Source organism: Tiliqua scincoides, chromosome 2 (genome assembly GCF_035046505.1).
Source record: "Tiliqua scincoides isolate rTilSci1 chromosome 2, rTilSci1.hap2, whole genome shotgun sequence".
Classification (NCBI taxonomy): domain Eukaryota; kingdom Metazoa; phylum Chordata; class Lepidosauria; order Squamata; family Scincidae; genus Tiliqua; species Tiliqua scincoides.
The window spans coordinates 162,047,868-162,063,705 of record NC_089822.1 but is presented as its reverse complement, the minus strand read 5'-3'; the positions used below and the strand labels follow the sequence as shown (position 1 = coordinate 162,063,705).

Genomic DNA, 15,838 nt, shown 5'->3' with positions numbered 1-15,838 from the left:
TACTTAGAGGGTCTACTTTGTTTTTCAGTCCATCCTCAGCAGCATGAATGTCAGGGTTACTTTTCTGAGTTTATTCCCCATCAGTTCAACACAAGCAGTTTTAATGAGAAAAGCACAAAATAAGCCCCATCTCTCACTGAGCTAATGGCACTGCTGCAGGAGAATAAATTGTACGCCTGGGAACCTTAAGTCCATAAAAATGTTCCTGTACTGGAGATACCATGCAACCAGATTCTTTTCAAACATGTTTGTCCTGTGGGTTCATATGAATTAACAAAGGTAATATGGACTGGCTCAGTGTGTGAAAGCCAGAGACGCTGTACACACAGTAATGCAGTTGAATGTGTCCAAGTGGCCCCAGTCACATGTATGATGTAACATGTGGTACATGTATACACAGACACATCCAGACTGTATCCTTCCACTAAATGGATGGGAGAACAATAGTCCAGTTTTGGAAATGGACTATTTGGAAATGGAAATATTTGGGTACCAAAGGATTCATGTCATATACTACACTATGTCATACATGACATAGTATATTGCTGGCAGTGGCGGTGGAGGCATACATAGAGTATTTCTACACATTTCTTCAAATTGGTGAACTGGCCTTAGAATTGCTATTTTATTTTGGAAACGTTACCAGTTAGTTTCAATGCACATGGTACACAGTCTGCTTTTGCACATCTTGAAAGTTGAAAACAAGCATGGGCATGGAAACAAACTCATGTGTCTGCAGAAATGTATAGAGGAGGATCGTTTGCATATAGGGAGAAATCAGAAGGACAAGATGAAAAAGCATCAGCCTCAAAGCATAAATAAAATTTGTGAGGGCTGCTACAATCGAAAAGGTGTTCCATGCGTCACATGGAGAATCATGCCTGAGTGAGTAAACAGGCCGTTGAATTGGGAAGAAAGAAAAATTGGAGTTTCTTCTAGAACAAAACTTAGAATAGAATAGAATATTCTTTTCAAAGCAAGTGCTGTACTGCTATGACCTTTCCTCGTGAACAATTCTCTGGTTATTGGTTAGTTTCATTCCAAATATCACGCAGTACTTCATGCAACCTTCGTAGGAGACCAGGCACTGGGGTCTATTGATGGGAGGGAAATAAATAAAGGATATGGATTAATCCTGATATTCTAAAGTCAGCAGTTCATGTAAGCTTCTTGCGCAGAGCTCTACTTATTGCATAAACAATTAGGTATAAATTCTCTCTCCTGCTTCTGGATGCATGCTTTTTTCCTTTTCTTTTTTTTAATTAAAAGGTAAATAGTGATGGCACAAAAATAAGCAACTTAAGACTAGACCACCCATGTGTATATAGGTTAGTGTTGGAAATACCTATTCCAAGACTATCTGTTTTTGCAGTACTGTAAACAGTTTAAGAATGAGTTAAATCCATGCAGAAAGAGGCCTTATTCATTTCCCTGGTGGTGAAATTCATGCTAGCTTTATCTGGCACTTTTAAAAAGTGGGGCCAGATTTTTCTCTGAATGTTAACACTTCGAATTTTGCTTTTGTAAATTGGATTGGGGAAGCATAGATTAAAATGTCAGCTCAGACACACTGTGGCCAAGAGGTGGGAAGATGGTGGGTATACATGCATGAGTCTCTTAGTTCATGTTCTCTCCCTCTTCCTCTCTCAGCCTCAGTTCTTCAGATGTAAGAACGGGAATGACAGTGACTTGCCCACAACACTGTCTTTTCTGGTGAACCGTCAGGAATAGGGCAAGCTATAAATCCAGAATGAATAAACACAGCTGTTCTCAGTGTTCATATTTTCTGCTTTTTAAGCTGGTGTTAATCAATTTAATGGTTTTGAAATGACCGCAGGGTAATGGATTTCTGCAAGATTGAACAGATATACAAAATATGGAGCTCATCAAATTCAATGAAACTGCCACATTAAAAGAAGTGCTGGGCCATGAAAAAATTAAAATGCACAAAATGCAGAAAGCCAATTAACAGAGTGCTCTTATTTATGTGCCTCAAGGACGAGATTCTGCTTATATATTTGTGTGCAACCAATCTTATTCAAGGGCACATGTACTGCTACTTGTATTTTGTTTTCATTATTTTCTGAACTTTTCTGGGTCTGGTCTAGACCAAAAGTCACAGTGAAGTTTGAGTGAATAAATAAATATGAAATGTTTCATCCTAAGTGCAAAAGTGAGCTTCTAACATCTGCTAGCCTTTTTTATTGCTGTGCTTGTGCAGTCCAATCCTATAAACAAACAGATTGGTTTTACCAGAATAATATAAATGCTGCAAACAGTTATCCTTCTAGATCTCTCTGGAAAAAATCTCTTTCCATGCTGACACATCTTAAAGCATATAGGACACTTTTCCTACACAGAGAGCATCAGGGATGTGTACTGGACATGCAAGTGCATGTGTGGAGGGGGAGACCTGGCTGCAGATAGCTCCCAGCTGGTGTGTTGCTACCTGTACATGCTTTGAACGTCTCTGTGATATTTTAAAGAATTCACACGACGCAAATGAAGAGGCACATTTTAAACTGTATCGTTCAGCAGATCTCATGACAGTGATATTCTAAGTCAGCACAGAAATATTTAACTGTTAATGAAGCATTGTTTATGGATGCAGTCTTGCCAAAAATTTGAGATGATTTCTCATTGTGCATTCTTTTCCAGATGTGCATTGCTAACATCATTTTCTAGAAGCTTCCCGTGTGTTTTTCGTGCTCATTCCCTTCTTGTTTGTTCCCACGTTTCTAAGCTGAAGCATGATTTTCACCTCCAGTTTTATTATCTACTGTGGTCTGGCATCCAAACAGTGGTCTACTGTAGCACCACCCAGTTTGTTGAAGGAAGAAGCCACTAGCCAGAGCAGGCCGTATGATTCCCCATGACTGTTATAGAAGCTTGCAGAACAGACTTGATCATTGATATGAGCAACAACTACTCCACTCCTCTTTCCTTATGATGGACCACCCTGACCCTCTTCCCTGACCTTGCATTTCCCTCCTCCGCAGTGTAACAGGAGCTATGTTTTGACTCTGATGGGAAAAGAAGATCAGCAGGGGCCCCTTGTGTGTAACTCATTCGAGAAATAGCTTCAGTGTCTTAAAAATGGAGCAAAATAGCCATTTCCCTAATTCTTTTCCATCCTACTCTAGGTGGCTGCATTTTGTGACGTGGACCAAAAGAAAATCACAAAAGGATTTTACACTTATGAAGATTCTAAGGTTGGTAATGGTCCTGTTCTATAAACATTATCAAAAGTTCTGTCTGTGCATTGTGCCTCTGTAGCTGCTGTCGAAAAGTGCATTATGCTGAGCCATCAATTCTTCATACAGTGAAGTTGGAAATGTGGGAGGAGTTGCAAATTTTGCATGGGGGAAAATGGTAAATATTGCAGCCAGGAAGCCAAACTGTTATTGATAGACGTGTTTGTTTTTGTTGACAACTACCGTAGATACTCACCTATAAGGTGATCTCACAGATAAGTTGAGGGCAGGTTTCCAGCCAAAAATCATGGAATGTTCCACGATCCCCAGATAAGTCGGGGCTAAAACTTATGGAATAGTGCTTGTGATGAAGTGCTGCAGCTTGCCCTGGAGCATGATTGACAGGGGGGGAAGAATCTGAGCTGCACTACTGTTTTTGAAGACATTAACAAGGTGCTTATGCAGTACTGTGTGCCGTTCCCTCTTCTGTGTATTGGAATAGCCAGGAGGGAGGGAGGGAGAGTGCCAAATCAGTGGTCCAGAGTAGAGAGACTGGCTGGGCCCACTGCTGTGCATTAACTGGCATCTTTCAGGCTCCTTTTGAGTGGTTGTTGTCTTGGGTGGGAACAAGACAGAGAAGAATGAAACACGTTGAGAATGAAAACTCCTTTGTTTCAAAAGGTTGCCATAGAAATATAGAGTGAAGAAGAAAGAATGGGAAGCAAAACTATGTTTCCAAACCAAACATTCCCCATCAGGAAATTTAGTTCTCTTGCTTCTTTCCCTCCTCCTACTAAACAAAGATCCTTCATAATTGGCTGTAAAATTAATACAGTAGAAGAGGGAAAAGAGGATGGTGTGGGGTTTTGTGAATTAGCTTCTCCTATGACAATAAATTATACCAGTAAAAAAGGATGATGCCACTGGGGCTCAATTGTGCTCCCACTGACGTCAGTGGGAATTTGTTACCCATTTACAAGGGATAAGGATTTTTTTCCATCATGTGCAGAGACCAAAGCAACATTTTAAGGGAAGTGGGAAATGGGGGGGGGGATATAATTTGTATCTGTTTGGGAGAATAGCAACCCTGTGTGACCTTTGCTCTCAAAATGGCATTGCCAGAGGCAGTGACACTTCCACTTGCCTCCAGTTAAGATGAGCCATAGAGAGCATAATTAAACTGTGGCCCAGAATCCAGGGAACAACAGAAGGTAAGAGCGCAAGTGTTACTGTATATGCTTTTCTGAACACGTCTTTACATGGGCACACAGTGGAGACATATTTCTGGTGCTAGGATTCTGTACAGTGATCAATGGTTTGGCTAAGGAAGGAACTCTGCATGTGTCTTTCTAGGAAAACCCCAGACCCAGAATCCCCATCCTACATTTCAGAGATGCTTCCCCACCTTTCATTATTTGTGTGAAATTGGTGAGTATAATTCGATGTCTAAGCAAAGTGTATGGGATTCACAACAAGCTAAAATTTTTGTTTTTATTTATAGCAGGGGTGTCCAAAGTTTTTGGCAGGAGGGCCACATCATCCCTCTGACACTGTGTCAGGGGCCTGGGGAAAAAAAGAATTAATTTAGATTTAAAATTTGAATAAATTTACATAAGTTTACATAAATGAATATATTAAAGATGAACTTATATGAATGAATGAAGGTCTTGCAATAGCGCAAGGCCTATAAAAGGCCATGAAACAGCAAGCAGTGGAGGGAGCCCTCATCCCACAGCTCACACAAGAGGTCAAACCGTTGCCCTCACGCTAAGAGCAGCTGCATCGGGCCAGTGGGGGCTCCAACAAATCTCTGGAGGGCCAGAGGCTCATTGGAGACTGGGGGCTCCCTGAGGGCTGCATTGAGAGTCCTCGAGGGCCGCAAGTGGCCCCAGGGCCGGGGTTTGGGCACCCCTGATTTATAGCAACACACTGCAGGGTTTTATCATAAGGTGGTGCTTCTGTTCTATTCTGCTTCTGTTGTGGTTTTCACTAACCCCTTTGCAACTCCTTTCTACCCCAAATATCTCCTCTTAAGGATTCCCCAACCATTAGGAGCAGATTTTTCTTTCTTTCTTTTTGAGTGAGGCGGGGGGGTGGTGGGGGTGGTGAGGGAAGCTGGAGAAGAAAAGGAAGGTTGGTAAAAATCAGCCCTCCCTCCTTGTGCAAACAGAACTTCTACAAATGGAAGACTTCACAAATCTGTGACTTCACAAATGAGAACTATTTTTTTTTGTTCCTATTATGAGGAATAACTGTAGCATTGAGGATCTGTGTGATGAGCGCACAGCAGTTTGTTGCTCTTTATCCCTCACATATTACAGAAACTGAAAGAAGATGGTCCTTGCTGTTTAGTTGTGTGATCTCTTGACTGAGCCCTTGTAGTGAGCTTAAGGCATGCATTAACTAAGGACCTAATCCTATCCAACTTTCCAGCACCAATGCAGCCATGCCACAAGTTCCCACAGTAGAGGGACAGTCACAGAAACCTCCTCAAGGTAATAAAATGTTTGTTCTCTTACCTCGGGGCTGTATTGCAGCTGCATTGGCACTGGAAAGTTGGATAGGATGGGGTCCTTAGAATGATGCTCAGTCAAGCCAAAATTACCCGTGTGCTTTAGTTTTAATTTTCATCTTAAAAAGTACCATACCAAATTCACATTCTCAAGTAAACTCTTATTTACTGAACCTCTTTATTATTGAACAAGCAACTAAAATGGCATTTTTTAAAGATCATTCTGGTAAGTTTCTGAACAGTGCCAATAGGTAATAAATAAAAAAGCCCTCTTACAGAGGAGATCTGTTGTAGTGTTGTGTCTAAGTGTGAACTGGGAAGACTTTGCTTGAAATCTTCTCTTAGTCATGCACAAAGTCCCTGAGTACTCTTATGCAAGTCAGCTTCGGTCTTCCAACTGCTAAGCTTATCTGCCTTTCTGGATTCTTTCCGCATTTTGTGCAACACTCTGAGCCCTCTGAAAGTGCTGCATCAGCGTTAAGCAGTATTATCAATTATAAAACATGTGAAGTGGATATTTAAACAAGGGAGGAGGGCAAATGAAGATTCCAAAAATCTGCAGAGAGGTTCAGTATCCTTGAAGCCTTTCCCCACCCCCACATATCAAGTCACACATTGATGTCTACAAAATGGCAGCTGCTCACTGTCTTGAATAGTGTATTGACCATCACCTGTCTTTGGATTAATTCACTGAATGTTACATCCATTCAGTCATGTCCAACTCTTGGCGACCTCATAGGTGAAAGCTCTCCATACTATCCTGTCAAAAATCCTGTCAAAAAACAATGACCAAATCAGGACATTGACAATGTAACTAATAAGATGCAGGTAGTTATCAATGATTGGTAGAACAGCTTAGAGATGAACATAAGACAGTTCAGATATTATTCAAAAGTAGAGCATAGATTAATCACTGCTTCACCTTCTCGAAGCATTCACTGCCTTTGATATCAGTTGTTCATAAAGTCCCCTTGAAGAAACACTCATATTTTCTGTTGATGTTGATGACTTGAAGAAAGTCCCCTTGAAGAAACACTCATATTTTCTGTTGATGACTTGTCAACTGGGAATGACTCTTTTGTTTTCCCCCCTTCTCGTTCTGCATGAGACAGACTGCATTTTGCTTTGCAGCACGTTTCATCAAGATTCTTCAATTTAGCCTCCCTACCCTAGCTTACCACCAAGAAAAATTCACAGTGGTTTCCCGTGGTTAGAGAAGTCCTCTTACTGAAGGCCTGATGGCTGAGGAAATAGTTGCTAAACCGGTTAAAACTTGCTCAGAGAAGCTGAACTTTTGTTGCTCTCTGATGATATTGTGCAGACTAAGGATAAATCCAAGGATTCAGACTCATTTCTGGGGCCCCTGAACTTTCATTTCTGCATAGGCCACATGTGAAAGAAGAGATGAAAAACAAACTTACCACACTGCTGTGTATTTAATTTCCCTCAGATATGAGTCCCTCCTTTTCTCCCCCACCCCCAGTTTCTGCTGACAGTCCTGAAAGAGATGAAGGTGATTGTCGAGGAGATGCATTATTCTGAGCATTGCAGTGAGTGCTATAGAAAAAGGCGAAAGGGGGGAAATACCTCACAGGCAGGCTTATTAACATTAAGAAGTAGGTAGCCATGTAGTGATGTTGTGATCTTATGACGTAAAAGCCACTGCTGTTGTGTATCATATCTGAAAGATGTTGAGACAGTAGCACTGTTATGCTCAGGACAGGTAAATCCTGAGTTGCAGTGATGCACTCCATTTGGGGCACCACAATTCAAGAAGCATGTTGGCACCCAGAGAGACTTAAGAGCTTTGAAGCAGCTAAGTGGCGCATAAGGCCAACCACATGAATACAAAGTGAAGAGATGGGCTATATTTTACCTAGAGAAAGGAAGCCTGGGAGAGAAGGAAATACATTGACAGTTTTCAAATTTTCTTTTTTTAGTGTCCAAAAGATTATGCTGGAGGATAATTGCTCACTTAGATCCCTTGAGGAGCAGATGAGAAATGGTGGGTTTCAATTACAGGAAGGCAGGTTAATTGTGAGGAAATGATTTGTAAGCTCTTCAGCAATAGAACAAGCTGCCTGCAAGCTCCTTCCTTGCTGACTTTAAAGCAAAGACTGGGCAGCCAATTGTAAAGGATGCTGTAGCTGGGTGCTGGGGATTCTTCTCTAAGCAGTATATTGGCCCAGGGCCCCTACCACCTCTGTCACCCAAGTTGTGTACAAAGGTGCTCATTTTTGAAGACACAAGATAATTCAGTGATTCTCAAAATTTTTTGCATTAGGAACTACCTAAAAAAGCCTCTAAAAAGCTACCTGCTCAAGCCTCTGGGGCTGTAATGGTGAATGGGCAGCAGTGCTCCCCCCTAGTAGCAGATTGTTTAACCCTTGCCTTAACCCAGGGCCTGATCTGCCCTGTCGGTTTTGCAAGCCACCAAAAAGGTTGTGACCCACTGGTGCATCCCCAACATTGGGGCTGAGGCCTGTTCCTCCCCACTCTGCATGCTATGACATATCCCAGACATATCATGAGCAGAGAGCTATACTCTTAGACTATAGCCCCAGACCAGATATAGGGCCCTTTTTTATCTTACAATAGGGAGTTTTTACTGACATTACCAGCATAGGAGCTTTGCTGTGCGTATGTCCTTTAGCTGCTCAGGCCACACTGAAGAAACCTACACCAGATACACCTTCATCTAAACCTTCCATTGTAGGATCTCACATCTGGATCCAATCCATAAAATAGATTTGTAAACACCACCTTTTTATATTGCTCTAGATCCAACCAAATCAGTCCTGTCTATTCTCCTGTGGAGATCTCTTCCAGCTCTGCAACCAAGGATCCCTTCTACATTGTTAGTGGGAGTGCTTTTTAAAACATGTGTAATATGCACACAAAATTCCTGTGTAGGGATCCTGTGTAGTGACCAAGGGCAGAGCTGCATAATTCAGTGGGGAAACAATGGAGGCAATAGTGAAATGTGCAGTGGAAGAATTTATTCTAGTGAATTTATTCCAGGCTTTTGTGAACTAGAGCCTTCCTGAACTTACTCAGTGAAGGCTGTTAGAAGGAGGGGTAACAGAAGAAGGGGAAGAGAGAGGAATTCCTTAGGAGGAAAAGGGCAAAGCAGCAGAGAGGGGGAGTTAAGTGACATAGGGAGATCAGGCGGGTTTCCCAGAGGAACTCAGGGGCAGAAGCAAAGGTTTTGGGATGCAGGAACAGAAAGGAGGAGGGGATGCTTTGGGGGATTTGGGAGGGGGGAGGATTCCAAGCTTCAGTCTGTTGAGGAAGATAGAGAGCAGCTCTTTGTAGTCTGAAACAGGGGCTACAGGCAAAGGGGATGAGCCTGTAAGTAGGTCTTAAACTTGCTTGCGGTGGGGATGCTAGTCTCTCCTATTCTACATGGAATAAACTGTAGGGGTATATAACTAGAATCTTCTACTGGGAAACCCTATTTTGGGGGACTTTCCAGCTCCAGGAGTACTTGAGGGATCAGTTACCAGGTTTCGTTCAGGGAAGGAGACTTGAGTATGCCCTTGAGTTTCCATCAAAACAGCTGAAAAGTGGACTAAATTTACTCATATACACACACAGAGGGAGACAACAAGCATGTAGCCAGTATGAGTAACTTGAGGCAGACAAGGAAAGATAGAGGAAGGTTGGTGGGTCTTTGGCGAGGCTACACCAAGGTTACCAATCCATTTTCTGCAGGGCTTGAGCATGTTGTGTTGTAAAGGTCCATGGTGGCAAGGGAGCTTGACCAAGCAAACTGCCCTCAGTAAAAGCCAGGGGTCTGACAGATGAAGGAGCTATGAAGAAGCCCTCACATCCAATCAGCAATAGCCTTTAATTAATGAAGGATGCAGGGCAAGCAGGCCAAAGCTGCTGTCCCAGTGGGGAGTGGTGTGTAGTGAATTGGCCCACAGTTGCAGTCCTGGCTTTCTTGCCGCCTGAGTCAGGACCGCAAGTGCGTCACCTGGGAAGTACCGTAGATACTCGCCTATAAGGTGAAAAATTTCTTTCCAGAAATGCAGCCTGAATCATTGCCTCGCCTTATCTCCAGGGCATGCAAGCATCGAGGGTGGAGGGAAGCGAGTGAGCCAGCCAGCCAATCTCTATTGTGGGAGGAGGGAGGGAGCGAGGGAGGGAGCAAACGTGGGACGAGAAATAAAGTGCTCTCTGCAGACGTGCACTCCACGTGCTCCTTCAGGCTGTTGCCCAGCTGCAGGAGCTCGATGTGCTGGGCTGGGCAGGGCAGGACAGAACAGGGGCATCTGCCACTGCAGCCATCAGCAGCCCCCCCTCGCTCAGCACCAGCGCCCATGGAGGCATCAGGCACCCAAGACAGAGCAGGAGCGCAGGAGACAATGAGCTGTGTGGGAGGGGGTGTGAGAAGCAGTCTTTTGAAACAGCTGAGTCCATCTTCTCTTTCCTTCTTGTTCCCCCTTCGCCCCCCCTTCCTGCTGTATATAAACTTCAAGCACTCCCTTGGAAAGCCCAACTTGCTAACCCCCTTCCCATCTCCTCACAGATGAAGCTGGACAGGGTGGGGGAAGGGGGGAGAGTGATCTTTTAAAAAAAAATAGGAGAGAGAGAGCGGCAGCCTGCAGAAGACTGTACCTTTGTTTCTCAAGCCCTCTCCCCGTAATCATTCACCACTGATGAAGTTGTACTGGGGGGGGGGGAGAGGAAGAGTTAACTTTTATAAAAGGAAAAGTGTGTATATGTGTGTGTGAGAGAGAGAGCGAGAGAGAGCGAGCACAAGCGAGTGCGAGAGCACTTAAAACAGTTAAGGTCATGGGAGTAAGCCTCATTGACTATTAAGGGACTTGCTTCCAAGTAGGCATGCCTAGGATTGGGCTCCTAGTCTATTCCCTCTTCTTGTTTTCCTCTCCACCTCCCCCCCTTTACTGTATACAGTCACACTTCAATCTCTCCCTTACAAAGCTTGTTGCAAACCTCCTTGCTAGCCTGATTTCCCCCTATCCCCACCAATGAAGTTGAACTGGAGGGGGGAAATCCCTGCATTTGTGTATGTGGGGGGGGGGGGAGCATCTGTGAAAGAGAGAGAGAAAAGCAATCTCCCTGTGTGTGGAAAAGACCTTGCAAAGATGCAAAACACAGGAAAAGCAGAGAATAGAATTTAAAGTAGAATTATTCTGCAGCAACAGATATTTTAGCCAGAGATCTTAGCTGCATGCTGGCAGGAGCTATAAAGCACTTGCAACTGCTGCTTATGTGTAAGCTTTGAGGAGAGCCTGCTTGCTTCTGCAGTATCCACAGGCAATCAGGCATTTATGCAGCAAAGTTTAGCTGCCTCTGAGATCCCATTGCAGTGTTCTGTGCCCATGCAGGAGCCACCGAAACCCTCCTGGGGGAGAAGTAAGGGATTAACTGCCATCCCTGAGGTCCCCACCCCCCCACTTGGGGTTGTGTGTGAATAATCTTATTGGCTTGCTTTATTGAACTTCACACTTTGGCTTTTTACTAGTTGTGTTCTTGCAGCCTTGCTAGTTGTCTGTTGTTTATTATAATATGGGTATTTTAAATTAAATTCTTGTATATGTGTTCCTAAAGGCTTTTGATGCTACATTAACCACCAGGGGTGTGTGTGAATAATCTTATGCTTGAGAAATTATCTCTGAGTATTTTCTTGATCCTTACTAATAACACATTAAGGTTTGAAAGCGGCAGGAGAGAGAATAATTCCTTTAGGTGGAATAGGTGCTTTGATGGCTGCTAATTCTTGCCTATTTCCAGTGGTCTTCCTTCACCTCGCCCTCTTTCAATAGTCAAAAATGGAGATAAATTGTGAGGTCAGAGCATGCTGAATTTCATAGCAAGAGATTGACAGTGTATTAATGCTTCTTAATAATATATTTGAATTAATTGTAGAATATATTATTTAATTTTTATTTCATTGTATGGGACATGCCAAAAATTTATGGGCCCTGGTTGCCAAATGGCCTTCGCATGCCACTGAGTCAGACACCCCCCCTAAGTTTAGCCCCTGACTTATCCAAGGGTCATAGAAAATTCCATGATTTATGACTCAAAACCTGCCCTCTGCTTATCTGTGAGGTCGACTTATACTTGAGTTTCAGCAGTGATTGCGGTGATGTGATGATGTCACCACAATTACTGCTGGCCGCCCAGCCACTTTCTTTTTTTAAAAATGATGGAAACTGGAGCTGCCAGCTTCTGCCTCTCTGGAAAAGGGCAGCTGGTCAGTATCATCCACTCCAAACAGCTGCCTCTTTAACTTTTTTTCCCAAAGCCGATGGGGCTGCTGCTGGCTTCTGCTGCTCTGAAAAGAAATGGGGAGAAGGGCAACAGGGAGGGCAGTAGATGGCTCTGCCACCCAGGTATGCCAGTGCTGGCTCACAAAGGTTAGCTGGCCAGCCTGGGTTGGCTCAGCAGATTCAGTTGTGCTTGAAGAGAGAGATTGAGAGAGGCTGAGAAGAAAGGGGTGTGCAAGTTGCTATCAACCCTAGGGACCAGCTGGCATGCAGTGGTTTTTCTATGGTGGCAGCTTAGTGCAGCACCAGCAGAGATTCCAAGATGCAGATCAGCCAGGATGAAGTCAAGGGGAGTGAGAGGTAGAACACAAGGCTCTAGCACCCAGGGTTTTTATAGATTCTTTTCTCCATAGGTTGGGTGAACTCGCCAAGGGATACTTCTTTGCTAGTTGAGGAGTCCTGCTGGGTGCTGCCTTTGTCTTTTATACTTCCTGGTCTGTGAATCTGAGGCTTCTTGCCAGCAGTCCATATAGTAGCCATGTTACTGGTCTGGTCCCTGCTCTCCTGGCAGGCATTCAGCACCAAATAAAAGTAACAGGGGTACATATCTTAAATACAGAGGAAATCAATTGGTTGGGAAACAAAATACTAGGGATGGAACCTGATATCATGTGTGTATATATATGCAAGAAGAGAGTAGTTGATGGACAGCCCCTTGTCTCAAAATGATCTGCCTGTGCTGGTGGTTTTCACAGACTTAGGATCCAATGGCTGGAAACCCTGAGCTTTCATTTCATGTGACATTCTAAGCAATATCTACTGGTCTGAAGACCAAATTGAAATGTTGCCATTCTAAATGTGAGGCTTTTACGTGCAGCCTTGGCCACATGACTAGTGTTCCCTTCCTGGTCTGTAATATTTAGAAGAACTAAATACTGTGATGGTTCACTGCGCTGTAGTTCCCCTACTTCATGTCATTGGCAGGAAATGCAGATAATCATCAAGACACAGTTTTATCTACTAGATCAGGGTTCTCAAACTGGTGAGTCGCAACCCACAAGCTTGTGTAAAGCTTCCCCCATCCCTTTAAGGGGCGGGGAAAGGAAGATAGTGACATGATCCCCAGGATCATGTTGCTAACGGGGGCGAAAGGGGGCTATTTTTACTTACTGAGGGCTGCTGGCAGCTGCAGAAGTTGCAGGGAGCCCCGAGCAGCTCTCTGCAGGGCTCCCTGATGCTTACAATGTTGACGTAGAATGTTGAGAAAAACCCGGTCACCAAGCAACCAGGATGTACTTAACGACCGGTTTTTCTCAACATTCTACGTCAACGTTCTAAGCATCAGGGAGCCCTGCGGAGGTTCCCCGCAACTCCTGCAGCTGCCAGCGGACCTCAGTAAGTTAAAAATAGTCCCCTTTCACCCATTAGTGACACAGTCCTGGGAATTGTGTCGTTTCACTAGCCTCTCCCCTGCAAAGGCTTACTTAGGGATAAAACTCTCCCTACATTTGAGAACCACTGTACTAGATATTATGGAGATGGTGGGAAGTTCAAAAAAATGAAAAAGCAATCAGCTAGCAACAAATTAACACATGTGAAGGAGGTTGGATTTCAGTTAATAGTGAAACTATTGGGCAGGAGGTCTGGTCTAGAGGGTAGAGCCTCCATTTGCCTGAAGATTAACATCCACAAGGTCGCCAGTTCGAGGCCACCGGCACCGTGTGACCTTGAAGCAGCCGGCAAGCTGCAGCTGAGCTGTTCCATCTGCTCGGAGCGTGGGAGGATGGAGGCCAGAATGTTAAACCAGATCGGAGTGTAACATCTTGAATGTGGTGGTTCTTGAAAGAGAGAACCTTCTTTCAATTTGTAAAAATCCCTGCGTGGATTTAATAAGCCTGCCTGTGTAAACCGCCTTGAATAAAGTCTTGAATAAAGACCAAGAAAGGCGGTATATAAATACTGTATATTATTATTATTATTATTATTATTATTATTATTATTATTATTAATACTTGCCATTGCAACAGCAAATGTTTCCCTTCTGAAGGCACCAAGGAGCTGGACTGAAGAGCCCCACCCTTGTGCATCCTTGATGCATCACCTTGACCACAATAGGCTTGTGTGCAGAGATGGTGGGGAGTGGCTGGAATGGCACCAGACAGGCCTAAAAAAAGTGTCTTTTACACACTTATGTCATTTCAATGCTATAGATCACACAGAAGCAGTTTGCTAGAGGTGTCCTCAGACAGCAGAGATGTAATAAGCCCCCAATCATTCTAGCTCTTTGCAAAGTTACAAAGTCTGTTGTCCTGGTCACATTTAAACCAAAGTGTGTTTTGAGAAATGTGACAAAGGCAGCAGGTTTCCTTTTGCAATACACTCTCCAATGAAAGCATTGTTAAATACTGGCCATGTTTGGCATGGCCCAAGGGTGTGTGCTTGGGTTAAGGCTCAGTTTAGCTCTGAACTTCTATAAAGGTGGAATAATACTGGCTTGCCGTGTGATGGTAAGGGTTACTGAGAAAATGTACAGGTGAAGTACTTTGAACGCTTGGGAACAGCTTCACCTATATACTTATACAGATCTAGGACTATCTTCGGTTTCTGCACAAAGGCAAAGGCTTCTTTCTTCTTAGTGTTCTAAATCCCGGAGTATTGTTTGAGACTAATCCCACTGAAAACATGGATTTAAGACTACTGTAATATTAAAGGCTCAAAAGAAATGCTGAAATGCAGGTGACATCATTCTAAATCACAAAGGGGGGTGGGGTGGGCATGGGAGACATCTTATTGCTCTCCACCGTGCAAGACAGGCAAGTAGCCGTCATGTCGCTCTTTGTTCAGTAATAGGATCTAGAGGAATCCCCTGTAACCACTTAATTTTCCAGTTACTTGATGAAAGTTTTCTCACCATGGAGAAGCCATTCATTACGCAAAATCCACCAAATCTGTACTGTGTTGTCATCTGTTTGTTCGAGTTGCATGAAATGCATTTTAAAAAACATAATATTGCTGTCAGGGTTTTCTTCAAGCGCGTCTAGACCTCATGTTTAGAAACATTTTGCCTCCTCATCCATAGTGCAGTATAGGGCAGTGAGGTATGTCTCTCTCATCTTCTCCCCTTGTTAATGTTTCAGAGTCTAATATCTACACTGAGGATAAAGTTTTTCTTTCACCTTACTTTAGCACATTATCCTCTCAGCTCTAAGTTTTTAAACTCCAGTTTCTGTATTCTTTGCCTTCACTTCTGGTCATTGTTTACCCTGCTCCAATTATGCACACTGTTGTTCTTGCTGTCATCAAGGTTTCTGTTGGCCACCTTCTGGCCAAAGATGAGCTGGAGAGCTTGCCACTATTAAGCAGGTGATCCCTATGCAGTTGTTTCCATCCTCCCACCACTTTGTACTGTTATCTGACCTAGGGCACAATCCTAACCAACTTTCTGGCACTGGCATAGCTGTGCCAGTGGGGCATGTGCTGCATCCTGCAGTTGGGGGGCAGTTACGGAGGCCTCCTTAAGGTAAGGCAGTTTGTTCTCTTATCTCAGAGCTGTATTGCTCTTATCTTGGTGCTTGAAACTTGGTTAGGATTGTACCCCTAGAGGGGGAGAGAGGCCAGCCAGCACTGAGCAGACATGCTTTTCTCTGGCTCTTGAAAGGCGCTCTGTTTTTCCCCAAAAACTGCAAATCCGAGGAGATCCGAGGATTGTTTGTCAAGAGAGACAAACTTCTCCATGTGATGGCATGATTCCTGAGGAGATAAAGCCTGGCCAGGGGGCTTTCCCAAGAGTTTCTGCCGTCTTGGCAGCAATGGTGAAGAATTCATTTTGAATCAAGCTGAAGGCCCCTGCAGGGAAAGACGTTGAAAGACTTAAGTAAGTGTTATTCCGT

General features: G+C 43.8%; 1 protein-coding gene across 2 annotated transcripts in view; it reads left to right on the top strand.

Moving 5' to 3' along the window:
- Window positions 1-15,838, top strand: part of B3GNTL1 (UDP-GlcNAc:betaGal beta-1,3-N-acetylglucosaminyltransferase like 1) — a 228,675-nt gene that overhangs the window by 209,351 nt on the left and 3,486 nt on the right. Inside the window, exons 10-11 of one of the 2 annotated variants that reach the window (XM_066618585.1) lie at window positions 3,144-3,212; window positions 4,548-4,622. In XM_066618585.1, coding sequence (XP_066474682.1) covers window positions 3,144-3,212; window positions 4,548-4,622 — 144 coding nt within the window. The remainder of the gene's footprint in view (window positions 1-3,143; window positions 3,213-4,547; window positions 4,623-15,838) is intronic. The other variant, XM_066618586.1, reaches the window with a different exon arrangement.